Below are 12908 nucleotides of genomic sequence, written 5' to 3'. Positions count from 1 at the left end.
ACTATTGTTATGGTGCTTGATTAGGTAGATTTCGAATGTTGATGATGACAATGAAACTGATTGAATAATTAAGGTAGTGGGTTATTTGTGTAATTGATTGATTGTGCAAAAAAATGGAATGTAACTGCCTTGCCAAGATTTACGGCTTGAATAACAAACCGCACATCACCTGATCGCACATTAGGGTGTTGTATGAACTGAACTGCATGATAAACAATTAACCGTTGCACTGCACGAATCGCACATAGAGCCAATCGCATAACCATGTATTGGGCCTTTAAGATGAGGCACGAGTTTAAACTTGGTCGCACAAGCCCAGGTCCACTCGCCCACTTCATTGGGCCGCACCCCAACTAATGTGCCGGCCTTGTTTTGAATCGCACAAGCCAGAGGGACCGCACACTTCCCTTTTAATCGCACACTCATATGAATGATGAACTATCTGTGGAGGGTAAACGTGAATTGTGCATGTATGATGTGAACTTATATGTGAACCGAATACTTGCAATGTGATAACTATGATCTGTTAGGTGCATGATTAACTGTTATGACTTATATTATGTTATGTGTATTGCTGGTTGCCACTGGTGTAATGTATGCAACGAGTACGTGATCTATATGTTTACGAAACTGACTGTCTTTGGTAACCACGGTAGGGTTCGGTGGACCAACTTGGGACGGGTAATGTATTGTACCATACCGAGCAAACCAAGGTGAGTTCACACAGCCAAGGCATGGGGTTCCCAGGGTGGGAATGGGATTTGATTACTTTATTGTACATACTCAGTTGATAGAACCTAACGATAAGAATACGACTAGACTAGTAACACTTATTGAACTGATCTTCGCACACCTGCCAAGGGTTGGCCGCGATATTATGACTGACTTCGCACACCTGCCTTTGGAAGGCCGCGAACTGAAATCTGCTAACCTTCGCACACCTGCCTGGTAGGCCGCGATACAAACAAACCTAGTCTAGAATACTCGGGATGAACATCCCCTAATATCTTCGCATACCTGCCTGGGAGGCCGCGATGGAAACTAATACGATACATGACATAACGAACGAACATACTACTACTCACACTATACTATTACTGAACTGTGAACTGTGAACTCGCTCAACTAGTTTGTTGATCCTCTGTTACATGCCTTGCAGGTCGTTAGATATTTGGAGCTTGCACAAGGAGGAGCAGGTCGTTGTGGGGCATGGATCGTGGATGTGTTGCTAAACTTATAACACTTAAACTTATTACATACTTTGGGTTTCATGATTATGCTTCCGCTACTTAAAAACTATGATTATGTTTTGATCACCTATCGTATTGAATGATTGGTTCACATTTATTATACTTGATATTAATTACATGTTCAATATGATTGGTGGCTTGATCCTGGTCAGTCACGCTCCCAAGCGGTGATACTCCGCAGGTGGATTTTGGGGGTGTGACAGATTGGTATCAGAGCCATTGGTTATAGAGAACTTGGTTTTAATATGGGAAAACGTTTTTATTAAAACCAGACTATAACCAGAACAGTGCTCTCAACGATCCACAACGACGCTTCGCTCCACGTGCAAGACTCGACATCCTAGGTAATAAGGTTTATGTTTATTACCTGCTTGCTAGAACTGCATAGAACTTTGCTCGTAGTATGCTTACATTACTTTGCTCACTACTTGTTACTGCTTAAGAACACCTATGTGCCTACACTTTTCTGTCATCGCACTACCCGCGAACCATTCATACTTATGCTACCCTTACTGCTCGATCATGTCTGGACGTGTTAACATGACTCAAGCCCGGTTGACGGCTCTCATTAACGAACAAGTTTCTGCGGCGCTTGCAGCCGCACAAGCAGGAGGTATAACCTGCTATTCCAAACCTATTCTAGGATGTTAGATCCTACTCTCGTGACCCAACTCTCGCGCTTAACCTTGACCTATCTTTCTCGCGCAACGGGTCAGAGTGCACATCAACCTGTCTGCACATTCAAGGACTTCATGGACCATCGTCCAAGCACATTCAGTGGCACAGAAGGAGAAGTGGGACTACTCCATTGGGTTGGGAAGTTCGAGTCAGTATTCGAGATGTGAGAATGCCCTGAGGCACGCAGGGTCAAGTACGCCACTGGCACGTTGAAAGAAATCGCGCTAACCTGGTGGAACGTGTAAGTTCAGATATTAGGGCTCGCAGCTGTTCACGCCACCCCTGGAACGAATTCAAAGAACGCATTAAAAGGGAATACTGCACGCGTGATGACATCCACAGGTTGGAAGTGGAGCTTTACCATTTGAAAATGACGGGGTCAGAAATTGATGCTTATACGAAACGGTCGAACGAACTGGCCATCTTGTGTCCAACCATGGTGGACCCTCCAAGCAAGCGTATCGAATTGTACCTCAAGGGTCTAGCCTCAGAGATTCAGAGCCCTGCTACATTGGCTAACCTCGACAATATCCGAGACATTCAGTGTCTTGCTCATCGCCTCATGGATCAGGCAGTGGAACAGAATAGGCTGCCTAGTTGTATCAGCGCTACTACTACCGCTACCACTTCTGCTACTCCCGCTACTCCTAGTGACAACAAGCGGAAATGGAATGGGTATTCCAGCAAGGGTTCAGCTACCGTTCGGTCTCAAACACAGCAGCAGCGCAAGAATAGTGATCACCAGAGCAGAGTCGGCCAACTTCTGGTGGTCAGGGGCAGGGTGGATATCGGGGTATTCACCCAATGTGTAACTAATGCAACAGACACCACGGTGGTTAGTGCAACGAGGGACGTTGCCAGAGGTGTCTCCAGATGGGCCATGAAGCTAAGGATTCAGGAGCCCACGGCCTGCAAATCAGAATCGCCAGCAACAACAGCAAGCAGAAATCCTATGCAAAGAAAAGGTTGTTCGCATTTCTCGTTCTGGCCAAGAACCACTCGAAGTACGAGGCGACAAGAGTGGTGCAGTGGTTGGCATCATGTTCTTCTTGAAGGCTCAAAAATGTTTACGTAAAGGACACACAACTATTTTGGCTCTTGTCACTGACGCATCAGCAAAGGAAAAGAAGCTGGAGGATATTCCAGTTGTACGTGACTTTCCTCAGGTGTTTCCTGAAGATTTACCCGGTTTACCGCCTCATCGTCAAGTCGAGTTTCAAGTCGAGCTAGCTCCAGGAGCAGCACCTATAGCACGCGCACCGTATCGATTAGCTCCAACCGAACTGGAAGAACTATCGAAGCAACTACAAGAGCTCTTGGATAAGGGCTTCATTCGTCCAAGCTCTTCGCCTTGGGGAGCTCCAGTACTATTCGTGAAAAAGAAGGGTGGCACTTACAGGATGTGTATAGACTATCGCGAACTGATCAAGGTCAAAGTGAAGAACCGTTATCCTCTTCCACGCATTGACGACTTATTCGACCAGTTGCAAAGGTCGAGTTAATACTCCAAGATTGATCTGAGGTCAGGATACCATCAGCTGAGAGTCCGGGATGAGGACGTCTCCAAAACCGCATTCAGAACTCGCTACGGGATAAAGTTATCGCCTACGCTTCGCGGCAACTCAAAGTTCATGAACGAAACTACACGACGCACGATTTAGAGCTGGGAGCTGTTGTTTTCGCGCTTAAGATATGGCGACACTACCTGTACGGTACCAGGTGCACGATTTACACCGATCACAGGAGTCTCGAGCATATCCTTAAGCAGAAGGATTTAAACATGCGTCAACGAAGATGGGTTGAACTACTAAACGATTACGAATGCGCCATCAAGTACCATCCAGGCAAGGCCAATGTTGTGGCTGACGCCCTCAGTCGGAAAGACACTCTACCGAAGCGCGTGCGAGCGCTACAGCTTACTATCCAGTCTAGCCTTCCTTCTCAGATACGAGCTACTCGGATAGAGGCATTGAAACCCGAAAACGTCATGGCTGAAGCCTTACGCGGTTCAAGGCAACGAATGGAAGAAAAGGAAGACAGTGCCTACTATGTAACGGGGCGTATTTGGGTCCCACTTTATGGCGGTTTACGCGAGCTGGTAATGGATGAAGCTCACAAGTCTCGCTACTCGGTACATCCAGGGTCGGACAAAATGTACCACGACATTAGAACAACTTATTGGTGGCCTAGCATGAAGGCCCACATCGCCACCTATGTTGGCAAGTGCTTGACCTGTGCGAGAGTCAAGGATGAATATCAGAAACCCGCAGGTCTACTACAACAACCCAGGATACCATAGTGGAAATGGGAAGAAATTTCCATGGATTTCGTTTCGGGCTTACCTAGATCTCAGCGTGGGAACGATACGATATGGGTAATCGTGGATCGACTCACCAAGTCTGCACACTTCCTAGCGATAAAGGAAACGGATAAGTTCTCCACTCTCGCAGACATCTATCTTAAAGAAGTAGTTTCAAGGCACGGGGTGCCCACCTCTATCATTTCGGATCGCGATGCACGATTCACGTCAAAGCTATGGCAAGCGATGCATAAATCTTTCGGCTCACGGTTAGACATGAGCACAGCGTATCACCCTCAGACGGATGGGCAGTCTGAGCGAACGATCCAAACTCTTGAAGACATGCTTAGGGCGTGTGTTATCGATTTCGGCAATGGCTGGGAAAAGCACCTCCCTCTGGTGGAGTTCTCATACAATAACAGTTACCACACCAGCATTCAAGCCGCTCCATTCGAGGCATTGTACGGACGTAAATGCCGGTCACCTCTCGGTTGGGCAGAGGTGGGGGAATAGTTAGATTACAGGCCCAGAAATGGTAGTTGACGCTACTGAACGAATTGCACAGATACGACAACGCATGGCGGCAGCTCGCGATCGCCAGAGAAGCTACGCAGATAAGCGTAGGAAACCATTGGAATTTCAGGTCGGGGACCATGTTATACTCAAAGTTTCACCCTGGAAGGGTGTGATTAGTTTTGGTAAAAGAGGCAAACTCAATCCACGGTATGTTGGACCGTTCGAAATCACTGAAAGAATAGGCCAAGTAGCCTACAGACTAAACCTACCAGCTGAACTCGGTGCAGTTCACAACGTATTCCACGTGTCGAATCTGAAGAAGTGCCTGTCAGATGAGACCCTCATAATTCCTTTTAAGGAACTCACTATCGACGAGCGGTTGCAGTTCGTCCAGGAACCAGTTGAAATCACGGACCGGGATGTTAAGGTCCTCAAGCACAAGAGAATCCCTCTTGTCCGAGTTCGTTGGAACTCCAAACGTGGCCCAGAGTACACCTGGGAACGCGAAGACCAGATGACAGAAAAGTACCCCCAGTTATTCGAAACCAATGCAACCACTACTGAGGCTGAAGCTACTACTACTGAATTTCGGGACGAAATTCCAAATCAACGGGGGGATGATGTGACACCCCAGGAAAACCAGTAAATGATGCAACCTATCTAGCTTCCTCAGTAAGTACGTACCAAATTTCGGGACGAAATTTCTTTCAAGTTGGGGATAATGTGACAACTCGAGTTTTCAAGACTTCCATCCTTGCATTTATTGCACGTTAATAGGTTAGGTGGTTTGTTTTTATGACTTGTTTGTTTCACAACGATACACGCTTGTGATACGTACACGCTTGTAATAGTACCGTAATGGATATGTGTTATATGGTTTGCTCTATAAGTGTATAAGTGTGTATGTTGAGGTATGCTTTATTTTAATAATTGTAAAATGAAACTAATTAGGCCAAACACCATCCCACGAAAACTCATATGGACGAACACCCACCCTTTGGCAAAAACACATGGGCTTTGGCCCAGTAACGTTTAGATAAAGAGTCTTGTTCTTAACCTTGACGTGAAACCAATAACTGATAGAAACCCTAGACATCTCTTTCCCTCTCTCGCTACCTGGTGAAACTCTACGGCAGTCTTGAACCTCGGAATCCGCTTCATCAAGTAACACGGTTCCGTATAGGTTGGTAATCGAATTCTTATGAGTATTTGATCGAAATCACCGGTTTACTTGATGTCATGAATGATCTGTTATCATGTAATGATTATGTATGTTTTGATCCGTATGATAATAATATGTAATATCCGATTTAAAAACCTGTTGTGTGATGAATGCTATTATGTGGATTAGAGCATGTAACAGCATGTAAACATTAACCTATTGCTTGATGATACTTAGGTTGTGATGTAGCAATAGCTTTTGGTGTGGTCCAATAGAAATGTAGTAAGTAGGGGTTGGTCAAATAGCAACATGACACTATATGTTTTGGTCAAATATAAACATGGAAACTATATATACTTGTCGGCCATATGATGAGGAAATTATAAAAATATGAGGAAACTATATATACTTGTATGATCATTGGGTAGAATGACGGTTAGATCAAGTGTGGTCCTATCAAAAAAAAAATATATATGTATTGGCACCTTGCATAATCAATCACATCTAAAGTGGCGGCCGTAGGAATTAAAACAAGGAAAAGTCAAAGTTGTTGAATGATATAGATCGGTCCAATCATGTGTCTTGGGCGGCTACTTGTCTTCCGTGTATATGTTCATAGGCAGATTTAGCATATATATATTGTTGAATAATTGTTCAACTCACAAACCTATTTGGTCCAATAGTATTTGGGGATGATTAAAATATGTCGGCCACTATGTATTATATTAAATGAGGCTTATGGTGAACTTCTTATAAATTGTGGGATGGAGTAGTGTGGAACGACCCATGTGGTGATCGGTCCAATGGCACACAACTTCCATTTATCTAAAGTCAAATATCATGTGGGTGGGTGGGTGAAGTGATTGATGCACTTGGTTACGAGCATGATTTGAATTTCAATTGTATGTTGAAACTATTGTTATGGTGCTTGATTAGGTAGATTTCGAATGTTGATGATGACAATGAAACTGATTGAATAATTAAGGTAGTGGGTTATTTGTGTAATTGATTGATTGTGCAAAAAAATGGAATGTAACTGCCTTGCCAAGATTTACGGCTTGAATAACAAACCGCACATCACCTGATCGCACATTAGGGTGTTGTATGAACTGAACTGCATGATAAACAATTAACCGTTGCACTGCACGAATCGCACATAGAGCCAATCGCACAACCATGTATTGGGCCTTTAAGATGAGGCACGAGTTTAAACTTGGTCGCACAAGCCCAGGTCCACTCGCCCACTTCATTGGGCCGCACCCCAACTAATGTGCCGGCCTTGTTTTGAATCGCACAAGCCAGAGGGACCGCACACTTCCCTTTTAATCGCACACTCATATGAATGATGAACTATCTGTGGAGGGTAAACGTGAATTGTGCATGTATGATGTGAACTTATATGTGAACCGAATACTTGCAATGTGATAACTATGATCTGTTAGGTGCATGATTAACTGTTATGACTTATATTATGTTATGTGTATTGCTGGTTGCCACTGGTGTAATGTATGCAACGAGTACGTGATCTATATGTTTACGAAACTGACTGTCTTTGGTAACCACGGTAGGGTTCGGTGGACCAACTTGGGACGGGTAATGTATTGTACCATACCGAGCAAACCAAGGTGAGTTCACATAGCCAAGGCATGGGGTTCCCAGGGTGGGAATGGGATTTGATTACTTTATTGTACATACTCAGTTGATAGAACCTAACGATAAGAATACGACTAGACTAGTAACACTTATTGAACTGATCTTCGCACACCTGCCAAGGGTTGGCCGCGATATTATGACTGACTTCGCACACCTGCCTTTGGAAGGCCGCGAACTGAAATCTGCTAACCTTCGCACACCTGCCTGGTAGGCCGCGATACAAACAAACCTAGTCTAGAATACTCGGGATGAACATCCCCTAATATCTTCGCATACCTGCCTGGGAGGCCGCGATGGAAACTAATACGATACATGACATAACGAACGAACATACTACTACTCACACTATACTATTACTGAACTGTGAACTGTGAACTCGCTCAACTAGTTTGTTGATCCTCTGTTACATGCCTTGCAGGTCGTTAGATATTTGGAGCTTGCACAAGGAGGAGCAGGTCGTTGTGGGGCATGGATCGTGGATGTGTTGCTAAACTTATAACACTTAAACTTATTACATACTTTGGGTTTCATGATTATGCTTCCGCTACTTAAAAACTATGATTATGTTTTGATCACCTATCGTATTGAATGATTGGTTCACATTTATTATACTTGATATTAATTACATGTTCAATATGATTGGTGGCTTGATCCTGGTCAGTCACGCTCCCAAGCGGTGATACTCCGCAGGTGGATTTTGGGGGTGTGACAGTCAAGTTTGCTACAATGCGAGAACTGCTCGAAGTTCAAGATCTACAACAACTCAAGGATGTTCATGATTAGGGGGGGGGTGAATGGAATACTAATCATACATATCCTCAAGTACAAGGGTTAAATAGTTATTAGTTTAAAGTTTAAAGTTAGTTAGATGGCGGTTATAAACTTCAGGGACTAAAGTTGTCAAGATGGAACTTGATAACCACCACCTAAGGGTTGCGAAATCCCTTGGGAGGCATCTCTTTGATCGACAGCAACCACAAGGAGAACAAGGGACGCGACTATAGATCAAAAGACACACCTCTTCAAGATTGATTCTCATCCACACAATCCAAGAGACACACCCGTTCATGAAGAGATGCGTCTATTCACTCGCACTCATTAGAAACTATAAATAGGGCTTAGATTTCATTTGTAGAATTCATTCCATTCAATTGTATCACATTCATGTATTTCGAATTCAAGTTATATACAAGTTCAGTTTATTCGTTTATGTTCTAGAGATCAAAGATCAAGTCTAGGGAACACATTTACCAACAAAAAGTCGGGATTTTTGGTGATCTCAAATTCGGACTCATTGCTTTGGAAACTGATGTGTTCTTTTTAAAGAGGATGATTTGTGCTTCTATAAAGAAGAAATCAACTTAATACTTTTTCTCTGGCGATGTGAGATAATTTACTAATAAACAAGTTGAACTTTCTTACAACGTTATTACTTCATCCATTTAGGCCAGAGGGTGTGGGGGGCGCCACCACCGCCAGCTCACCAACTATGGCGCCGCCGGCGCTATACCCCACACCGAGCACTTCAAGGAGGGGCGCTATAGAGGTGTCCGCCATCATGTTAACGGGAGGAAGGGGGTGTTCAGGTGGGCCCATTTGTTTTGCACCAATCAATTTTTTTTTTTTAATTTTGATTAATAGGGGGCTCCATCCCACACCGTGCAAATTAAAGGGGGCGTTATGGCTGACGTGGATCCTACGTGGTGCTTACGTGTCTTGATAAAGCCCCTAGGGGCTCAATCCCACACCCTCCCGCCTTAGGCCAGAGGGTGTGGGGGACGCCACCACCGCCAGCTCACCAACTATGGCGCCGCCGGCGCTATACCCCACACCGAGCACTTCAAGGAGGGGCGCGCTATAGAGGTGTCCGCCATCATGTTAACGGGAGGAAGGGGGTGTTCAGGTGGGGCCCATTTGTTTTGCACCAATCAATTTTTTTTTTAATTTTGATTAATAGGGGGCTCCATCCCACACCGTGCAAATTAAAGGGGGCGTTATGGCTGACGTGGATCCTACGTGGTGCTTACGGGTCTTGATAAAGCCCCTAGGGGCTCCATCCCACACCCTCCAGCCTTAATAAAAGTTCTCAGAAGTTTCTTTGTATTCACAGAAACTTTTATGTAAACATACTTAAATTGTAAGGTTTAATTGTGCTATAATATATACATAATTTTTTTCATATTTATATCTTTTTTTTATAAAAGCATTTTCATTGGTACTTGCAAAACTAGAATTGCTTGATTTGAAGTTCATCCCATTTTTCTAATATTTAATAGGAATAGTACTCAATACCTTACTTCCATAGTTTTTCCTCTAGAAAGGCATCATATTAAAATTTCCACATCAAAATGGAATTCTAAAGTAAGCATTTTACAGTACAATTATTGGCTTTGATTTCGATTATTATAAAAAGAAAAATAGTTAGGCAAGCAGGGGGATGATTCGGGAACAATGACGACTCGTCTGGAACTGGTCGTTTTGTGCCCCACTTTCGCATTGGTATTATAAAATGTCATGCAACTTGCTCAACTTGACATATATTTTATACAAAGTTGGTGAGATTACGTTTTTCTTTTTGTAAAAACATATATGGCCCACTTGTTTGCAACATTTCACTTTGACCCCTTTGTATTTACACTTGTTATTATTCACTACCATATATCTACATACAAACAATTTTTCAAGATCTTATACTCACTCAATATTTGAGTTTTATGACCGTGTGGTTAGGTGATTTTAGTTTGTTGAAAGCATTGCCGGCAATGAAGCATGGTTACAATTTGAGTTTATATAACATATATATTGATTTCTTGAGAAAATATTCTGTAACTATTTGAAGTTCACTAAGAAGGCTCGTATAAACCGAGAGCAATGAGTGAGTGGGGCTTTTATAGGGCTGGCTCTGAGGGTGTGCTGGGTGGGCAATCATATTGTCTTAAAACCCAATAATCATTTAAAACACTTAAAAATTAACCTATTTATCAAATAAGTCTTCATAGCAGCAGTTCTAAAGTTGATTAACTGAAAAACTGAAGGGATGTGGACGGTGAGACGATCACTAGTCGACTCACTCTATCCGTGGATAACCCACTGTTGGGCATAAGACAATCGTCCACTATCGATGCATTTTGTTTTTATATTTAGGTTCCTATTATAAGGGCCAGTTTTTTTCTAGTCACACACCGAAATTTAAGAGCTAACCCTATGCTTCTAGATGGTCCGATGAAGGCGACATTGGCTGTTTGGTATGTAGTCTAATGAAGGTTAATGGACAAAAAGACGCAAAGGACAGTGGTCGCTATTAGGAAGGACGATGGTCACTATTGATAAAGGACAATGGTTATAATGACCATAGATGTATATGAATGCTATAGCAAAATAATCCAAGAAGAGTTATGAAGTTAAGTCAAAATGAATTGAACTTTTAAAACAATACATTAATAAATATAGGGTGGGATCTGGTACAAATAAAATCAAACTACTAAATGTACAAATAACTAGAGTATTTACACTACAAAAATGAAGTGGAGTAAGTCATTTTTGTTCCAAAAATTATGATAATTAATTTATTTATTTGTATGTATAGGTTATTGAATTATTTATATTTGATCCTAACATTAATAAATGTTAAGTGATCGGTTCAAAATCGAATTTCGAAAAGTATTAGGGTCATCATGCTAATACATACAAACTCAAGGGTCAAATACAAGTATCCCATTTGCACGTTAACATACAAACAAATAAAAGGCAAGTTGCTAAATAGTGAAAGCAACATGCCATTTCAATAAGGTCAAAAGAGTAATTTCACACGAAATCAAATGCAATATGGCCTTAATTTATGGCTATTAGGGTTCAACAAGTAGCCATATTTTACTCATTCACATGAACCAATACCCCTACACCCTACCATTTATAATCCAGTATCAAGATTTTGTAAACAAATCAACATACAAGTTCGATCTATAACTCTATTCATCTCAATAGATCAAAATGCTTTCAAACCCACAAAACTCACCATCTTTCTTACTAGACAGAATCAACACAACCACCGTAACCGGCGGCTCTGGCGCCTGTGGAAACACCATCTTACAACCCACCACCACTATTCCGATACCAGACTCCGTCGCACGCCACCACATCCACCCGGTAAGTCCCAACCAGTGCTGCTCCGCCGTGATCCAACACATCAACGCCCCAATCTCCGACGTATGGTCCGTCATCCGCCGCTTCGACAACCCACAAGCCTACAAACACTTTGTCAAAAGCTGCCATGTCATCAACGGAGATGGTAACGTCGGAACCCTAAGAGAAGTTCATGTCATCTCCGGCCTGCCCGCTGCCCGTTCTACTGAACGTCTTGAGATTTTAGATGATGAACAACATGTTATAAGTTTTAGTGTTGTTGATGGTGATCACCGGCTTGCTAACTACCGGTCTGTTACTACTCTTCACCCTACACCGGCCGGTGACGGAACGGTGGTTGTTGAGTCTTATGTTGTCGATATACCACCGGGGAATACTAAGGAAGAAGCGTGTGTGTTTGTAGACACTATTGTGAAATGTAACTTGCAGTCGTTGGCTCAGATCTCGGAGAATAAACTCCGGTGAACAACAACTGCTGCAACAACCGTACCAGTAAATCCCACAGATTGGAGAACATGAATTGAGAGTACCCGTCTCGGAACAAAGTACATAAGTTTAATAATTGTGAAGATTCAGTCGATTAAAACCTTCTTTATCTGTTTTGTTGGTGTAGATTTTCATCATCAAAAGTTTTGTGAATCCATGTATGTCACTTTTTTGAAGGTTGTATTGCAGAACATGAGAAAATGTGCTGGATCTTGTTGTTCTTGTTCTTGTTATTGTAAATTGCAATATTTGCAGCTAGTTGGTTTCTTTTTTCCTATTTTATTGATTCGAAAAAAATGAGATTATTATAATTTTTGTATAGTGATTTGCAAGATCTACCATTGAGTTCTTTCATCTATGCAATATTAAACTGTGACATTTTTTTTTAATATTATTTTGGTTATTCACTTGTGCATAATTTGAGGATTCTTTTGATTTAATTTTAAAGGGGTTGTATAAAATTATAAAAGTTCATACATTTTAAGAAGAACTTTAATTAGTTTTAACAGAAAATTTTAATCCAATTAAATATTGTAACATGAGTGCATATTGGACAAACCCTCAAGTTAATGCATTTGAAGTACCGGATAATGCTCAAATGATCTAGGGATTTTCAAAACTAAAATCCAAGCACATTGTACGATAATCAATCTAGCATCAAACACTGTCACAAAATACAAGTGGGCAAATACTTTAATTTGTTTTATGACAATCTCTGACA

General features: G+C 42.2%; 1 protein-coding gene across 1 annotated transcript; it reads left to right on the top strand.

Annotated features, from left to right (window-relative positions):
• Positions 1-11429: 11429 nt before the first annotated feature.
• On the top strand, positions 11430-12576 carry LOC110884474 (abscisic acid receptor PYL4). Its single transcript, XM_022132184.2, has one exon. It carries the CDS (start codon positions 11549-11551, stop codon positions 12164-12166), a length of 618 nt encoding a protein of 205 aa, XP_021987876.1. The 5' UTR covers positions 11430-11548; the 3' UTR covers positions 12167-12576.
• Positions 12577-12908: the final 332 nt, after the last annotated feature.

The sequence above is a fragment of the Helianthus annuus genome, chromosome 10 (assembly GCF_002127325.2).
Source record: "Helianthus annuus cultivar XRQ/B chromosome 10, HanXRQr2.0-SUNRISE, whole genome shotgun sequence".
In the NCBI taxonomy this organism is placed as follows: Eukaryota; Viridiplantae; Streptophyta; class Magnoliopsida; order Asterales; family Asteraceae; genus Helianthus; species Helianthus annuus.
This window is presented reverse-complemented; position numbering and strand designations above follow the sequence as displayed.

What these genes read in the sequence shown, in the direction of transcription:
- LOC110884474 (XM_022132184.2), top strand. Translation starts at nt 11,549, where the DNA reads ATGCTTTCAAACCCACAAAACTCACCATCTTTCTTACTAGACAGAATC.